Raw genomic sequence first — 18,339 nt, 5'->3', positions numbered from 1 at the left:
ATCTCATGCAAAAGACAGAAGAGCAGAGAGGAGAAAAGAGAAGAGAAGAGAAAGAGGATTGAGATAAAACTGTGCTGCTTGAGGAAGAAAAGCTATAAACTGACAAGCAAATACATCAGGAGTTATACGAGCAGCATGTCTCGGTCACCAGGAAGAAAGCAAGAGAACCACAAAATAGTAAGATATTTTTGTAATGTGTTATTAAAATTGTGTATGGAGTAAGAATGACTTATTATTCTATAGATGCATTTTATACACTCCTATTTCTGAACAATTTAAAAGTACTGAAAGGATAGGGATAAAGTTGGTGGTACAAGAGCAGAGCTGCAGGCAGCATTTATGGCTACTATTCCTATTGCTGGGATTCTGTACAGACTTGGGAAAGAGGGGCACAAAGTTTCTGAGACTCCAGTCTATTCAGAATCAGAAGTCTAAGTGCTTCAAGTGCTTATGGTCTAAGATATAAATTCCAGGTAAGTTTATGTACCTCTGTGGTTAGATGGTCATTCAATGAAACACAGAGAGAAGATCTCTGTTCTAGGCTTGAATGGTGCTATTCCACACAAACCTTTCATCAGGAGTTTAGAGCCTTTGGGCTTTCTCCATGGTGAATGGTGATTTTTGACAGGAACTGGGCAGTGGAAAAATTCCAGAAGGATTTAAGACAAAATTGTATCAATTTTTGAAAAGAGGACAGAGGTCTCCACTGAGAAATAAATGGAAGAGTGTAATATAGTTGCAGTTAATATACCTAAGTTTATGGTCAAAAAGTATTCCAGTGGATTGCAAGTGTGGCTGATAAATCCGATTACATTGATATATTATGCTTAAGTTTCTCTGAGGTAATTTTCTTGTTGCAACTGAGACTTTTTGCTGAACAATAATAACAAAACAATAGAGGACTTGTATGACATCCATTTACTCCATTGAAAACTTGTTACTGAGAATTTGGCCAAGGGTACAGTATTATTTTAAACAGGAGTTGTCACTAAAATGATTTTGGAAAATGGTTCTGATTAAGGTTTTGAACAGTGACTTGTTAAAACAGCAACACTGATGAAACTCCAAACATCTGATGCAAAGGGAGCAGAAATAAATCTTTCCACCTAGCTGTTCTTACATTGCTAGCGTGATTTGTTCTGTTATTTTATTGGTATTCACTATTTTTTTTTTTCCACAGGCTAGAGACCAAAAGCAGCTCTGGTCTGGCCACATGCCACAGGGCTGTAGCACTTTAATTAATTCCTGTCCAAGAAGTTTAGTAAGAATCAACTCAATCTCTCACTAAAAGGACAGCTGCTACTCCTGCTAAATACAGACAGTTCTGCAGTGCATGGATGTGATCTGACAGGGCAGGGAGAGAAGGACACTCTCCTCCAAATTGTTGCACACCTGAAGACCCCACAGTAGTGCTTGCACCAGGACCTGTGCAGAGATGTACCTTTGGCATCTTCAGTTGCTCTCCATGTTCCTTGGGCAAGGGGTTACAATCCTCACCATCCCCTTCTTCTTGTTGTTATTCTTTACACTTGTTCTGATTTATAGTATTTTTTCATTATTCTGAACTAAATTTTTATCTACTTTTTAGTCTTTTAGAGAAAGCAGCTAATAATTTGAATCAGACCAACCCTACCTTTGTGAACTGTTGTGCTAAATGCAGAGGAAGTAATAGCTCATTGCCTCTTTTCCTGCTACTGTCATTATTCTTGGATGGCACTTGCCAGCATTTGTCAGTCCAGCTTACATACACTCAAGATGCAAGAATTACTGATGACAGTAACTCTGAGTATACCAAGAAATGGTATTTCTAACAACCAAAATCCCTTATAAACTCAAGTGAGGATCAATATAGATTCTGTCATGCTTGAAATGTGGATTTCAATGATTATGCATCCATGGATAAAAATTTATTTATTTTCTAATGAGCAGCAGCTTAAAAAATGGTAGAGTTGGATTTTAGCTCACTTCATTTTTTATTTTCTTATTTTCTGACAGAGCAGAGAACTTTTTGTCCTCACATATGGGGCTTTGGTAGCCCAGCTGTGCAAGGACTATGAAAAAGATGAAGATGTCAATGCCTGTTTAGATAGAATGTAAGTAGTGCTTTAAATGTTCAGTTTTATCCATCATGGTACTTGTTTACATACAAATTACCTTTCAGCTTTTTTTTTTTTGTTATCTCACAAGCTCCAGCATTCTGTCTATGGTTACAGAGAAGACAGGGAAAAGGTTCAATATTCTGCCAACAGAAACAACACTAATTTGTGCATTAAGATCAACAATTAGCTTTTTAATTCTCTGAGGAAATACGTCAGGATTGTTTTCATAGCTTACTCTTGCTCTTTGCTGATGTTTTAGTTGTGCTAATTATTAATATAATCTAAAATTTATATCCTATATCCCTCACTCTATCAGGGGCAAATGAGCCTCTCACCTTTAAAAGACCATACAGCAATGAGTGAGATAACACAAAACGCAAATGAAGGTGGATTTTTACATGGATAAAGTCCTTGGAAAATGAAGATCCAATGTTTACAAACCCTGTCATCCTGACTGAGATTCCTGAGCATTACTACCATAAAAACAATACAATGGAGAATCAACAAGAAACAACTTTTTAGCTGGTCAGCAAGAACATATAGTAAGGCCTTTGTCAGAACAGTAAGGCTTATATTTCTGGGCAAAGTGAACATGCAAAAATGGCATTACAAAAATCACAGAGGACAGAATACCCTGACTACTTTACTATTAACCTGAAAGTTTGCAAACTAGCAGTAGTCCAAAAACTATCCATAGAGTAAACTAAAGAAAAAAAAGTATCATTGTTTGGGAAAAAGAAAAGGAATTTATTCATAAACTTATGAGGGATAAAATCCCTCAGATACTGTTTTTATATTCATCTCTCATTCAGCTCTGGTGAAAATCATACATATAAAATATGCCCAGGCTTCTTCAGTGATGCCATGGTAGAATTTACTAGAGAACAGTTTTGGAAGATGTGGAGACAGATTTTCCTCCTTATGTTTTCATTATTGTAGTTGTTTCTATAAAATCTTTTTGTTTTGAGGAAGAGTTGATAATATAATGACAGGTTTCATTAAAACAATGTTCTTTACTTCTGTGATTATGAAAAAGCCCAGTTTCACAAAGAAACCTCACATCTCATCAGACCTGTGACACGTGGGGACAGCGTACTTACCTCTCTCTCTGTATACATATATAGTCTGTAGTGAGAAGGGTGATTTTCACTGTACAGTTGCCAAGTAGCTGCTTACCAGTCTATTATTAATTTGACTTCACAAATCTAGGTCATAAAAGTTGAAATGTATCTAAGTAGTCTCGTATGTCACTAATACATACCTTGCTAAATTATGATGACACATTTGCCAATGTTATTGATACTAACACCTAGGCAATAGATAAATATTTAATTGTTTCTAGACACATGACATACTGCAATTTTAATTTCACCCTTCCAAATCCACATTTTTGTCTCATCATCAGCTCACTGTTTGTCTTCTTGCCAAAGATGTTGTACACAGACCAGTAAGAAACTCCACTGAGTTCAGGCTGCTCCACTGAGGATGTAAGGCCTCCAACAAAAAAGCAGAGACTGCCAATATCCACATAACTGGGAATAAAGAATTTCCTAAAAACATTTCTGAGCCGAGTACCTATTCTTGCAAGATGTTTGTGTCAATGTCTTTCCATTTTTCAGAAAATGTTTGGAGTCACAGTTGTTTTGCACACTAAGAAGTTATTGGCCTTTGTTAATGTGTCAGAGCTAGGAATGAATAATTGGTTTATAGCAATTCCATTACCTTCCATCCATTTTTGTTTGTTTTTTAAAAAGTTGTAGTATTTTATATACAAAATGGAAGTGGCAGTACACAAAACCTCTGGGTTTGTTGCGGTTATGAGTGATACAGGGACCCCAGGCAGGTACAAAGGAATGCTCCTTATTGCCAAAAACCCAGCCTTTTTAAGCAGTTAGCCTGTTACCAGTTTACAGTTTATAGTTTTAAGGCACAGCAAGCCTAAGTCAACCAACCACCGTGCACCATGATGTGGATATGCTGCGGACATGCGGCAGTCACGCAGCGCGTCTCACGTCTCTCACGTCTCTCATGTTTCTCTACCCTTTTTCCAGCTGAGCACTCTCCCATAGTTCCCTTCTACTTAGCCTAAGTCACAGGCTGGAGCCATGTTACAAGGCCTTGCCTTTATAAAGCCTTACCTATCAGTGACATCTGTTAACTAACAACTTCGGGATTTTTTCTGTCAACTAGTTAGATGAAGGGAGATAACATGTTAGAAAAAAAAAAAGACAAACAGGTAATTGTGAAGGAAGAGTGAAAAATGAGGTGAAGAGGTAAGAGAAAGAGATCAGGTGTGAGTGCGTTTCCTGTGGCAGCTGAATGCTGCAATGAGGTGCCCAGGATTGGTGTCTATACATATAGACAATGTACAAACTGTGTAGACAATTCATATCGTCCTTGCCAGGACTATCATGCTTAAAGAAGTATGATTCCGTAAATGACTACATGAACAGCAGTCCCACTGTGCTGTAAAATGTGGTAGAAAGAAGAAAGTAGACCAGCAAAATGTGTTGTCACTAAAGTCCCTCAATTAGGATCATGCAGCTGTTTTGCTGAGGAAGCACAAGAGATGCATTAGGGAGATGGCAGGTGGAAAAAAGTTCCCCATTTTAAATGTTGCCTTTCCTTGTTTCCTCCTCAGGGGATACAGCATCGGCATAAGGCTGATTGATGACTTTTTGGCCCGTTCAGCTGTGAAAAAGTGCCGTAGTTACTCTGAAACTGTAGACATGATTGCACAGGTAAATAAGATTTGCATTTTCTAAAGTGTCATCAGATTCAGTGATCTTAGCTTAGAATCATATATTCCCTTCCTTTTTTCTCTTCCTAGGAGCATGTCTTAACTGTCTCATACAGATGTTAAACTTCGATATTTTTACTTCTGCCATTTGACTCTTCTCATCATCACCATAATTATCTTAAGTATCTTTTTACTTTAAAATGTTAATATTAAGAATAAGCTGCAGGATTTTCTGCAAAATGAAAAAGCTCAGTGGTAGCAAAGAAGAACTGTAAGAAAGGAAAATAAGAGGAACATTTTTGTGACTACACACAAATCTAATTATAAAATCAAAAAGATAAAACCAGAGTATGTACTTTCACCTACTTTGATGGAAATTTCCCTTTTATTGAGTAGCTGTTCACACTTCTGTCAGACAAGAAAGACACAGGTCTCTAAACATGTACTTCTGCCCCCATTGGCAAGTTAGAATTCCAAGGAATTTCAAAGAGAAATTTAAATAAGAATACATAACAAAGTTCCTCCTGGTAACAGCTGAGCTGGGGTAGATGATCCATTGGAAATGGTGAAGACAGCTGAATGAAACTGATGAGACAAGCAGCATTTCAATCACTGTTTAAAATACACTGCCTCATTTTAAAAAATGATACCAGGCTGCAAAATCACATTTTTGTTCACTTTTACATTTTTCTCCAGGTGATATTGGTACTTTATTTTCAGATATATGTCAGATAACTGGTTTTCTGGGTCTTATTCCTCATAGTTCCCTTCTTTACAAATGCATTATTACAGTTGAAACTTCAATCTTAAGTACATGCTATTCAATGGCAAAGTACAGTGAGAAATTAACAATGGAAAAAGACACTATTTCTCTGCAGCTTGTACTTCCAAATAGACTTATTAAGAGAAGTAAAAAATTACTTGGAAAGGTTAGAACAAACATTAATGCACACACTGTCCTTTTGAAAGACTATTTTTAGCAAACAAAAAGGAGTTGAGTAGTAGGAGTAAAACATTTCTGAGGCAAAATGTGATATGGACAGCATTTTCACATTTCTTTGGCAAAACAATTTTTAAATAATCTTCAAGCACATTTGTCTGAGACACATACCAACAAAACATGTCTAAAGTGACCCAGTAAGAAGTTGCAAATACTCTATTAAACTTTCTAGTTCAGAATTATGAAACTGTTTACATGATCTCCTTAACTCTTCAGCAGGAATGTTCCCAGCCAGGAGAAAGTGCTTAAATACTTAACTGTATTAGGTCTTCAGAGGATGTTTGAGGATGAGTAAAACCAGTTTGAAATTAAAGTAATTAAGACAGTTAAGCAATTCAAGTAGTAAAAGCCAAACCTCCTGTTAACATAGCTATTATCCTTCAATTCTTTGGAAAACAAAGAAGTCTGTAAGATCAGGCTGTGGATGTTCCCTGTGGAAATGGAAAGAGATGAAGCAAAAGGGAAAAAAAAAAAAAACAAACATAAAATGAAGGCTACAAAGCCAGTTTCCCAGATTAAGAAATAAATACTGGAGGAAAGGTGCACCTAAAGCAGTGACTGGGAGCTTAAAACTTCCACCGCTGGTTCAGATTGCAAAGCCTGGGCTTTAATGCTAATTTATAGTGGCCTGGAGAAAGGCCAACAAGTTTTGACACGGAGCCAAAGTGAGCCCTTCTACACTGAGTTCCCATGGTGTTCACTGTCTTCTCATGTTGGTCCTGTGACTTGGCAGGGTTGCAGTTGGGATTGAATTAAAAAGAGATGAAACAAGACATGTAAAATTAGGCTTTCTGGCAAATTGAGATAAAAAATGGAAATCAATTGAGGAATGATATTAAGGACAAAGCCCAGCTAAAGAAGTAATGTCCAAGATGGCATTCTGAATTTGGATCTGAATATAACTGAGAATTACTTTTGAAATTGCGTTGATATTTTTGTCTCTCCTGCAAAATCAAATTTTTAATTAAATTTCTCCTCTAAGGACTTGATGTAATTGATCTGATCAAATGAGTTGCAAAAAAACAGCTTCTGGGTTTAGATCTAATGTTTATATTGCCTTCTCTAGCACTAGGAGCTATTTGTGTGTGCCAGGGGTGGAAGCCTGACTACACCCTCTGGTCCAGAGCAAGCTGATGCTGGTTTACAGGCTCTTCTGCTGGATTAAGCAGCGCTGTGCCTGAGGATAGATCTGTTCCTGAAAAGCAGTGGCTGCAGAGATGGGCTTTATTGTGGACACTGAGTACCCTGTGAATGCAGGAAATTAACATCTCTGGACCTCTTTGAAGAGAGTTCCTGGAGTGGGGGGGGGGGGTGGGGGGGGGAGGGGGTGGGAAATAACAAAGGATGGGGTAATACAACCATGTCACCCCCCTGTCCAGAGCTGTAGGACAGGAAAAGTCCTTCCCTTGTCATTGAAGGTGCTGCCACACAAGGTCCCTGTATACTGACTTATGTAGCCTGTTTGAAGGTCTGACAGAAGCTGGCAGAATTTATGAAGCTGGTAAATGTTGCTTTTCAGATCTCAGCAAGGAGAGGACAATGCGTAAGCAGGTTGCTGTGCTAAGGAATACAGCCTACTGAGATAGACAGTAAACAGGACATTGACGTGCTGCACTGTGGAGAGTAAAGAAAAGGCCAGAAGAGAAGTTTGGAATTTGCAACAGATAGCAAGACCTTTAATATATCTTCCTATTTCCAAACACTGACTGGAAAAACACTAAGAATGAAAAGTATGCTAGCAGAAATATTATTTTTGCTGCATTTCCCCTTTTAAGCAGATGAATTCTGATCCTTCATTAATCTTGCTATTATGCTGTCTGAAATAATGGTTTCAATTTTTTTAACAGTCTGTACTTACTTAGTGTCATGACTTATGCATAAGAAGTTTGGAAGTGAAAAGTCCCCAGCAGTATGTAGAGGGACTGAAAAGTTAGTGGCTTCCTAAATATTTCAGTAATTCTAGGCTGTGTTTGAGCACCATCAAAATGTTAATGATATTTATACTTGTTGCTTGAGAGAGATGGAATGCTGACTGAGTTTTTGAAAAAGGGCAGAGATACATTTTTAATTCAGACTGCATAGGTCTTATTTTCTTATTAAGCAATATATAATGTCATAGAGTTGCAAATAACATTTTCAAAAGTGAGGTTTTGCTTTATATGGGCATCATTTTGCTGGCCAGCCTGTGTACGTGTCTAAACAGATATTCTTGTTTCTTCCATTTCATGGATAAAAGCGAGACAGATTTATGGGATGCAAGTTTTAAACCACCTCATTCATTTTATCTTCTAGTCTTTTGGAGTCAGAAAGACTGAAAATACCTTTGTTTTATCCTCTGAGAAGCTGTAAATGGTAGTTTTAAAGTAGCTGTTGTTCAGTTACAGGCTGGTTTTAAGAAAAAATATTTTATATTCATTGATTTGATTATCTATGCACTTAAATTATTGTTCCTGCCAAGGCATTTTCACAATTTGCACTTTATAGCTTTACAATTTTGCTTTAATTTGGTGCTCCATTGCAAACCAGATACTTGTTTTGCATAGTTTCCATGCAAGTTCTCTTTTACACTGGAATTTTTAACAATAAAATTTGGACAGATTCATCATACCATAATGCAAAGTACAGCTGAAACTAAATTGAGGGCATATGAGGGCTTAACATGGTTAAAAAGTCTTTATTCTTATAACAAAGACTTCAAGTTTGATCGAGCAGCAGATGTAGAAGAAGAGGTAAGAGAATTTAAAGACTAAACCAAGGGACAGAGCACAGAGGATTAAACATAAGTTTTCTATTTTCTTGTATGCTCATATTTTAATGGGTATCAGAATTAATGCAAAATCTAAATATTCCAGCAGAAAATGTTGATCTTGATGTTTGGTTTTATTTGTTGGGTGTTTTTCTCTCTCTCCAGTTCGTTTTGGACAGTATTGACAACAGTCTGGCTCTTTCTGAGCTGCCATGGTAGCTGCTGGATTCAGGAACAATGTTGATAGAAAGCAGCTTTTGCAATAGCCCCTTGAAGGAGTAAATTTGCCAAATCCACATTCCAGTTGAAAACATAGGGTCAAACTTGTTGTTTTTTCAGATTGTTTTTATAGAAGTATTCTAGGATCCACATGGAAATTGCATTAAATTACAGGAATTTTGTTAAGATAAAAGAGTCACACAGCCCTGGGAATGAGGATCAATGCGAGATGGGTTCCTACCATGCACACATTGCAGCACAAAGTCTTCAGCAGCTGCTCTTGGGGGTCGAGACAGTCTCAACATGAGCTACCTGCAAACATGAAGCAGGCAAGGAGGAGGAGGGGGAAATTCATCTTGGATTTGCCCCTCCACAAAAAAGGACTGGGGAGGGCTGCCATTTCAGATGGCCTGGGCTACTCAGGTGCAGAGCCCTAAGCCTTATTCTGAGGGAAAAGAGGATACCAAAAGCTCTACATGGGATCATTCTGTCCTCCTACCCTTCCCTCTACCAGCTATGCTTTTGCCTCTGTGTCTCAGACATTATATCACACTGGAGGCCCTATCTTTTACATCAACCCACTTGTTTCCCATATTTCTTTGATCAACTTGCTGTCCTCCCCATTGCTTCCCTACTTGCTTTGATTTTCTGAGGGAAAAGGTGGAGAGACAGTTTTGGAAAGGGAAGTTTGGCCCAGGCAGCAGGGCTGTCCTCTTAGGGCGTGTGCTATCTCCCCTTATATGCAGGGAGGAGGTGAAATGGGGCTGGACAGAAGATGTTGAGGCAGTTCTCATAAAGAAAGATAAAACCAGACAAATAGGAGGGGTCATATTGTCTGGAAGTAGGTAGATGCTATACCAGGAGAGACTCCTGGGGAGGAAATGGTTGGTGTATGTGCCAGACACAGTGTCAGACATCTGCTGTTGTGACTTTCATTTTGGCAGTGTTACATCTGTGCTTTCAGCTGCAACAGGCTCATTTAAGAATATAACATGTTTTAAATGTGCTGCTAAGTGGGTCATCTGGGATGAAAGAACTTTAAAATATTGTCTCAAAGGTCACAAGTTCTTGAAAACATAAGGATAAAATTCTAAGCAGAGAGTTGAATTAGCGCTTGTGTTTTATTTCATAAAGAGTAATGGTCTGTATATAGATGCTTTTGCCTGCTGAAGAAGCCCAATGAGTATGAGAACAGCTGGGCAGGATATCCTGGTTTGTTGAGAAGAGCATGATTCAAGCACAGCAAAGCTATGATTCTTTGCAGACTAGCAGAGACCGGCAATAAAGTGCTGCACAAAAGCCTGCCCAGGGAAAGTAACTTTGTTCTTTTATACAGCATTTGAGAATACTCTGAACACGCTGAGAGCCATGTGATGAATTCCAAGTGGGTGAGGTAAAGCACAGGGCTCTGGGGTGAAATGCATTTGTCTGACATACTGACTGTGCAGTTGCCTCACCAGCTGGTTCTTCTTGCTCCAGACACAAAGTTTTCCTAGGATATTCAAAATATGAAAGTCAGTCTTCTGGAAAAATATTTTCTTGTCTTAAAAAGTGGAATTTCCTTGCAGGCCAGTTGTACACTGGCTGCAGGCTCAGAAACAGCAATATTACATAGTACTACAGGCTGCACACAGTGCCTGAAACTCACTCAAAACTAGAACTTTATATCCATACAAAGAGAAAGTCTAGACTGGGAGCAAATAATAGGGGGATGTTCTACAAAGGCAAAATATCCAAAGACGGAGAAACCTTGAGGGATCACTGGTGCCTCAAATCAAGGCTGTATCTGCAATTGGCCTGGAAATTACCTGGATGGAAAATCTTTACTTTCTATACACTGTCAGAAAGCCACACATATCTTGTTATTATATTCACACACTTCAAATGACTTTACTTGTTGACAATCTCTAGATTTACATAGGACAAACATACCATAGCACATTTTGCATAGCATATTGTTAAAACCCTCTTGTAGAAGCCATTATTCCTTTCTTTGTGCTCTTGATGCTGAGCCAGTGACATGAACTCTGGGTGCCACGGAGTACTGCAGCCTTTTCACTTGTGTAGGGAAATAATTTCATTCCATCCTTTTGGAGCAAATATCTAACTGGGAGGAAACATGATGAAGAAGAAAGAGTGAAAAAATTGTGGAAAATTGTGAAAAAATACAGAGATGAAACCAGCTAGAAGTATTCCATATTAACAAGATACAAAAAACCTGAAAATATACTTGGTTTATGGTATTTCCCTTCTGTCTGAAATGTCCAGAATTGTTTCTCTTTCCTCACTGATTCCTTTCTGGCCTTCTTCAACTAGCCTGTGAATTGTGCTATAATGCTGTTTGCTACTGTTGAAAGAGTAGAGCTGGGAAGCATCTTCCCATGCCTGGAAAGCTGGCAGGGAAATGGGTTCTGGTTCCTTGCTTTCAAAAAAGCACTTCAGGTTTCGCTCACTCAGCTTGGTGGCATACAGCTGGAAAATCTGCTCCAGTTGCTCCTTCTCCGTCCCCTCATACACTCTCCAGAACATCAGCTGGAGGTGGCTGACTTTTGACTGGCAGCTGGCACAGCAAGAGGTTAGCAGGGAGAGGAGAGCTGTGGTAACTATCACACACCATCCTAAAATCTGGGAAGGCAAAAGAAATCAGTTTCAGGTTAAAAAGACCCAAGTGAAAATGCAACTTGAATCATGAATGTCTAATAAAGTGACCACACTTTGTTTCCATTTGACATTAGTGGGACATCCACGTGAGGATTTGCCTTAGGTTGGAAATGGGGATGTGCATTCTATTCCCATCTGTTAAAAGTGGGGCAGTTATCTTCTGTTAATTAAGCATTCTTTATTATTTATAATTCTTTATCTCTTCCACAACCAATCCTCCCTCTGGGAGATATCTTCTGTTAATGGGCCACAGAGTCTCAATGCATGACTGATAAAAATTACATCATCCCATTGTGAGAAGCTCTGCCCAAGGGGAGGAGCCAAGCATTCCTACCTGGATATAATCTGATCTTTGTAACACTACAGTCAGCCTTTTCCCACTGAATTCTGAGGAGCAGCCTTTTCCCACTGGATTTCCAAAGGGGCAATTGTCTTCTCCACTGGATTCCCAGGGGAAGACCAGGCCCATTTACACCACCAGCAGACCTTCAGAGGAAACCTACCCCCTTCTACAGGATCTGTGCTACAACAGAACCACATCTGTCACTCCAGGACTGCAGCCACCATTTAATCAGTCTGCTACCAACAGCCTGACCCACAGGATGTCAAACTGTATTCTGACTCTGTAAGTGGCTTGTTTTCTTTTTTTGTACTATTATATTTGTATTTTTAATTTTCCTAATAAAGAACTGTTATACCTATTCCCATATCTTTGCCTGAGAGCCCCTTTATTTCAAAATTATAATTCAGAGGGAGGGGGTTTACATTTTGTATTTCAAGGAAGGCTCCTGCCTTCCTTAGCAGACACCTGTCTTTTCAAACCAAGACAGGACTGAAGAGAAAGAGTAAGTCCATCAGCATAGAGGCTTCTCAATACTGCTCCTTTTGGTGTCTCTTTGATAAAGAGTAAAGTGTTTTCTAACTCCTGAAAGCATTACATAAAACTACCCAACAAGAATTACTAATTTTGAATCATGAAGAACTACAAAATCAAAAAGGGCAAGTAACTTTTGTTCTAGATCAACCAACCTTTTAAACTGTGACCATTGTTAGATGTTTTGTTTTCTGACTTCTTTTTATTAGGAAAAAATGTCCAGCAAAACAACTACATAATTAACCACCATCCCTCAACTTCTTTTTTCTGTAGCAGCTTCATAATGGGACAAAATTCTATCAATAACATTTTAAAAGAAAGAGCCACTTCCATAATTACTTCCTCAGTAAGGGGAGAGAATGGAAAAATGTGTTTGAAATGGTTATGGTGGGATGTTCTCTAAGGAGAGCAGCAGTGTGAACACAATTTTTCCTGCCTTGTGCCACTGGTTAGCCAACGGTTTTACTTGTCTAATCCACTGCAATGTGTTTAAAAAAAAAAAAAAATTAAACTTTTTTTCAAACACTGGGACAGTTCCAGAATGGAGCAAAGATTCTAGGGCTCAGAGGCTTGTATGAACTGGAACTGATTTCCCATGCTCTAATGGTGATGATATGGAGAGCTGTATCCTTTCTCATGTGAACTCTTGCACTGATGTTAAAAAAATAACCAGCAGTATTAATCTGTGCTTAGCTGATGGAATATAGAAAGTTTCTTCAGGGAAGTCTGTGAAACAGAGAAGCTTGACAAGCAACTATTCTCAGGAACTGGTATGGAAGAATAGTTAGAGCTTTTCTTTATTTTTCCCAATCACTTTGTATTGACTGCCGATTTTTATGGGTATTTGAGAAATTGCTCTTTCTTGCAGCTTGGAAATGAACTCATATATTCTCGTGCTAAAACTGAATCCCTGGTCTTTCAGTATTTTCTATACATACAACAAAAAGTCTTAAGCACTATCTGTTGTTGCTTTCTAAAACTATCAAATAAATTGCTTTGTCAGCAGTGCAGTCTTTGTCCTGTTTGCATGAGGGCTTGAAAACAAAACCAGATCCTGGAAAGGAAATTGTTCCAGATGGATACAATTCCTGACAAAAACTTGCTGGCTGCACACACTGTCTTTACTTTTCTTTAGCTTTTTTTTTATAATTCTCTCCACTGTTTTGATTTTTTTTCCTCTGAAATTATTTGCATTACAATGCAGAGAGCAAAACTGTACTGCACAAATACTGGAAAATGTAGTAAGATCTCAGCTTTGCATGATCTGCTTGCTTTATTGTTTCTCACTTCCTCCAAGCAGGACAAAAACATGCTTACATTTGACATCATTAAAATGAGGAGCACAAACAGAAATACATTATGTAAGCACTCAAAAGATATTTCACAAATTTTGTTTTCCAGTATTTTTCTGTTGTTAGTGACCAAAAAAATCCTTACAGTTATCACAACGATTTAAAATAGGAGAGTGTGGCATGAATCTTTTAATAGGACAGACCCCTTTAATGAGGTGACATCTGTTAAATCAGCCTCCTAAACAATCCAGTTGGGGTTTTTTTTGTTTTGGTTTGGTTTTTTTTGGTTTTTTTTTTTGTTTTTTTTTTTCTCCTTAGAGCAATCTCCATTCACAAAGAAAGTTTTAGGTTTTCTGGTCTTATTGACCCCGCCACCAGTGAGGACCCCTAAGAAATATGGAACAGCTCAAACTGAAACAAAAGATGGATTGATTGTGTTTTGCAAGGCTGCCAAAACATTGTTTACATGAAGCCAACAGTTTTAAGAAAACTTCTGACATCAGGATCTTCCACAGATAAATCCCAGCAGCAGTACAACCTGGATAATGCTCTTTGTTTATAATTTTTCTTACCTGGGACTGTGCTTGAAGTGTTCTTTTCAGTTCATCACTCTCTGAAAAGGGCAGGGAGCTTTTGTCACAGGCTATCTTGTACAGCTCTTCGAAGCAGTTCTCCGATTTGCTGTGGCAAACCGCTTGTAAGTAGGCAGGATTTTTCAAGCCACTCATGGCACATTCGTAAAAAGTCCCGTTGAGCAAAGCCACGGAAAGCCACATCACTGGGGCTACCAGAGCATTTAAAGTGATTTGTCCAAAGACGTAAAAGAAATGGCAGATATTCCCTCTGGGGAATATTTTCCTGGGATTCACCCAGCAGCCTGTAAAGAGTTTCCAGGTCTTGCTGTTCAAGAAGTATCCAATAACCAGCAAAACAAGAGCTGGAGAGAAGAGAAATACCAAACCGTACCTGAAGTTTTCATTGCTGCAAGGGCATCTGAAAGCAACAAGAGAAAACACACGTTCACCTCCCATTGTCAGCAGCGCCATAAAACTGTAACCTATAGCGGTTTTCCTGTTCATAAAGAACTTCAGGATTGTTTGGAACGCATCCATCTCTGGTACTCACTAAGGAGGTGAAAATCGAGCCGGTTTCCCTGCGTTGGCAGCGGCGTGCGGCGGGGCAGAGCGCTCCCGAGGAGGCGCAGCCCGGCGCTCTCCCGCCTGCCCACGCCCTGCCGGGATAACGCCGTGATGTCACCGCCGCAGATCCGCGCTTGCAGGCGACCCGCCGCTGGCAGGGCAGATGTGGCACATTCACAGTAGCATCCACCGGCAGTGGAAAGAAAGCAAGCAGCACTCTGTGTAACCAACTAAGTTTGCAGTCTTGTGGGCTGTTTGGTTTTTGAAGTGACTGCGGAGTTGCGGGAGATCTTGAGCTGTGATAAAAAAAAGTTGCTGGTGAGGTAGTCAATGACCTAATATAGATGCTAATGGTCCCAAGGGACTACGACATGACTGAAAGCAGACGAGTGATAACAGTAGAACCACTTTGTGTGGGGTTGTAAATGTAGGAACTTCAAAGAAGAACAGCTCTCTGCTGTGTTTTCCTGGGGCATCACATAGCTCTAGATTTGCATTGCTAGCTCAAGCTGATCATAAAAGAGACAAATATGCTTTGATTTCTAGCCTGTCTGGCTCTCCCCCCTTATTTCCTGGGGTAAAATTTGTCTACAGGATGCTTCTGTCTGAAGTTTCACCTCTGGTTTGCACGCAACACATTTAAGCAGCAGAGTTTCATTCTTTTGCAGGTTGCTTTCAAGATGTACCTTGGGGTCACCCCTAGTGTGAGCTGCAATAGTGCCACAGGAAATGAATTCTCCTTAATCCTGGACAAAAACCCACTAGTGGACTTTGTGGAGGAGCTGCCAGCGGAACGAGCGTCACTTTGCTATTGTAACCTCCTCTGTGGGGTGATTCGAGGTGCCTTGGAAATGGTAAGGAAGTGCACATCTATTTTCTCCATTCTTTGTTAATTCACAGAAGCACAGGTAAACAAAATCACTTGTTCAGATAAAAGTAGGAAATACAGTATTGTTTAACCTCTCGGGTTAAATATCTATATCTAGATAAAAGAGGACAAGGATGATCCTGGATCCTGAGGTAGAGAAGCACATAGATTATCTCACCTCCACATTGTCCCTGCCTGACTGTTCAGTCTGTTCAGTGGCTGACTTGGTTACAAAAGCCAGGTGGGATCAGGAAGCCAGGTAACACTTAAAGTGGAGGGACAGAGGGACATGTTGTATTCCTTCAGTGTTCCTGGAGCCTATCACACTTCCCTGCACAGCTGTAGCCAGTAATAGTCATCCCTGATTCTTTCCAAATATGTCAAGATAAATAATATTTTCGGTTTACTGTGGTTCCTGCTGAAAGAGAGAACAAAGTGTGGATGAGTATAATGTTAAAACCAAAGCATCAGAAGTGTATCAGATGGCAATCCAAATTTTGTTCTTAAATTTAAGGTCTTTGCAAAGAAAGAAATAAAGGGCATAATTTGAAAATTTCTGACCTGTAGAGCTTCTTCAGGGAGATTACTTTTGGGCTCCTTTATGTTTTTGTCAATATCAAATTTGGCATGTATCTTATATTTCAAGAGACAAAAAAACTCAACCCGGTGGTGTTATGTACATACATCAATCTCAGAATTATAGTATCTGATACAAGACTAATTAACAAGAGTATTATATCATAAGTCTTAGTACATGACCAGGAAATTTTGTGATCACAAAATCATCAAGTATGCAATTTAGGGTCTCAGAAGCACTGGGAGAGGGGTAATATGCTCTATAAATTCCAGTGTCTATAAACTCCCTTTGTATTAGCTTAGTTGGGAAAGCTATTTTAAAACAATCTAGATATCTGTTTCCTATGAAACCTGAGAAAGGGGGTCATTTTGTGGTAAGAGAGAGAGAAAAAGCTCATTATATTGGAGGAGGGTGGAAAACTGGGCATTTCTTTGCTTAACTGATCAGACTTGATTCTTTCCAGGTTCACTTAGCAGCAGAAGTTTCCTTCCTGCAGGACAGGCTGAAGGGCGATGCTGTGACAGAAATAGGAATTACATTTTTAAGGAAGCCTGAAGACAGAAAGCACAGAAGGAACAAATGAAAGAAATATTGGGAGAAACTCTTACTGTGGGATATTTTGTGCCTTTTGTTTCAGAAGAAGACAGGGTAAAAATGTCTTTGCTGACTCAGCTGCACTAGTCACCTGGTTAAAAGGTGAAGAGAGCTGGGCAAAGAGGAGGGGCAGGGCAGGGGAGAGCAATGTTAATTGTTGTGACACAGGTATCAGTTAAAAAGAAAAGATCTGGCCTTCCTTCTCACATACCCAGGCTCTTGAGCTTAATGAAAGTTTTATCTCAGTATTTAGTGTTTGGTAAATATTAATCTGTAGATCAACTGTTTTCAGGTAAAGCTGATGACCTTTCCCCATTTTATCAGTAATGTTTCAAAGCATGGCTGCTAGAGGCACTTTCTTTCCCTGGCTGTGTGTGCTTATCCAGAAAGAATTCCTCTGCTGTGATTGATGTATGCAGTGTCTCGCTTACAGGTACATGTTTTGATGCGTAATGCTTTGCCATTCATTGTCCTCCACACTGTACATCCTGCTGCCTTTGAAACCAGGGAGGGATGGGTCTTCACTGATGCTGGTTGTGTTCTTTCCAGCTCTTCAGGCACCGCATGCAGTTTTGCTGGCGCTCCTGTTCAGTCCTGTGCACGCACCAGGCTGCAGCACTCTGACAAGTGCAGCAATGCATGTGTCTCACAAAGCTATGGGACTTTTCATGTCAGCCTTCTCTCCAAGAGCACTGATCTTGTGACCAAACTGAACAAAGCATGATGTATTTAACGTGTAGCCATTGTTGATCTGCACCTGCCTAAGGAAACTTGAATTAAAATTCTGAGTTTGCCACACAACTGGTTTGGTAGTTGTGTTTTCTGTTCTTACCTGGCCTTCACCACCAGCTGTTGAACATCTTTCTCTTGGCAGTGGATTTATTTCCACAACATGACTGGGAAATAGAGAAGGAGCAGCCTCAGAGAAACCCAAGTTATAGGAAAGGTTTAAAGTTTTTTGTTGTAACGCAAGATGTCTGGATAAAGGTTGGACAGAACCCCAGGTCCTAGCACAACACCCTACCCACAAAGCCAGCTTACCCTCTTCTCACCAAAATGCTTGTTTAAACTGGAATACCAACAACTAAGTTCAGTGTAGTCCCAGATTAACTCTGATTTTATCAGTGTTTTGTACCTTCTTCTCCTATTTTCCCCTCAGTCTATTTACATCTTCATCATGCTAAGTGGGGGCATCTCTTACTGCTGTTACCTGCTACCAGAGAGAAGTGCCAACATGTATGTGTAACAATATGTTATAACCAGTAACAAATTTCCCTGACTTTTTTTTTCTTAATTATTATTAATTTTTTTTTTAAATTAGAGCTGAAATGTGTTGTGGAATTTCACTACCTGTGCAAGAGTTCTCAGGTTTTTGATAGTTGAGATGTACATGTGGCCAACCACAATAAAGGCTGTTTATTGGCAATGGCCATTTTTACTTTTTCTAGCAACACTATCCAAACATTCTCTTTTTAAAAATTATTATTATCTTGAAAGTGAATAACCCATACTGTCCTTGTTTTCTTACAG

General features: G+C 39.3%; 2 protein-coding genes across 4 annotated transcripts; one reads left to right on the top strand and one right to left on the bottom strand.

The window, feature by feature from the left end:
- On the top strand, positions 1-17,610 carry TRAPPC3L (trafficking protein particle complex subunit 3L). The gene is made up of 5 exons (XM_004174234.5): positions 1-177; positions 1,996-2,093; positions 4,741-4,840; positions 15,439-15,624; positions 16,679-17,610. Exons 1-5 carry the CDS (start codon positions 136-138, stop codon positions 16,796-16,798), a joined length of 546 nt encoding a protein of 181 aa, XP_004174282.2. The 5' UTR covers positions 1-135; the 3' UTR covers positions 16,799-17,610.
- On the bottom strand, positions 5,206-14,977 carry CALHM5 (calcium homeostasis modulator family member 5). Of its 3 annotated transcripts, none has more exons than XR_012055020.1 (3): positions 14,204-14,973; positions 10,737-11,429; positions 5,206-10,296 (listed from the first exon to the last, which is right to left on the bottom strand). XR_012055020.1 is itself a non-coding variant. In XM_072926796.1 (3 exons), the coding sequence occupies exons 1-2, from the start codon at positions 14,741-14,743 to the stop codon at positions 11,040-11,042; spliced, it is 930 nt and encodes a 309-aa protein (XP_072782897.1). In that variant the 5' UTR covers positions 14,744-14,977; the 3' UTR covers positions 5,206-10,911; positions 11,035-11,039. The 3 variants fall into 3 exon arrangements, 2 of the variants coding, with proteins under 2 accessions (XP_072782897.1, XP_002191327.1); XM_072926796.1 differs by having other exon boundaries at positions 5,206-10,911; positions 11,035-11,429; positions 14,204-14,977; XM_002191291.5 differs by having other exon boundaries at positions 5,206-11,429.
- Positions 17,611-18,339: the final 729 nt, after the last annotated feature.

The sequence above is a fragment of the Taeniopygia guttata genome, chromosome 3 (genome assembly GCF_048771995.1).
Source record: "Taeniopygia guttata chromosome 3, bTaeGut7.mat, whole genome shotgun sequence".
NCBI classification, from domain to species: Eukaryota; Metazoa; Chordata; class Aves; order Passeriformes; family Estrildidae; genus Taeniopygia; species Taeniopygia guttata.
This window is presented reverse-complemented; position numbering and strand designations above follow the sequence as displayed.

Coding starts and splice junctions, on each gene's coding strand:
- TRAPPC3L (XM_004174234.5), top strand. CDS start 136: ATGTCTCGGTCACCAGGAAGAAAGCAAGAGAACCACAAAATA. Junction 178..1,995: donor AGCAAGAGAACCACAAAATA/GTAAGATATTTT, acceptor ATTTTCTGACAG/AGCAGAGAACTTTTTGTCCT. Junction 2,094..4,740: donor AATGCCTGTTTAGATAGAAT/GTAAGTAGTGCT, acceptor TTTCCTCCTCAG/GGGATACAGCATCGGCATAA.
- CALHM5 (XM_072926796.1), bottom strand. CDS start 14,743: ATGGATGCGTTCCAAACAATCCTGAAGTTCTTTATGAACAGGAAAACC. Junction 11,430..14,203: donor CACTTCAAGCACAGTCCCAG/GTAAGAAAAATT, acceptor TTGCCTTCCCAG/ATTTTAGGATGGTGTGTGAT.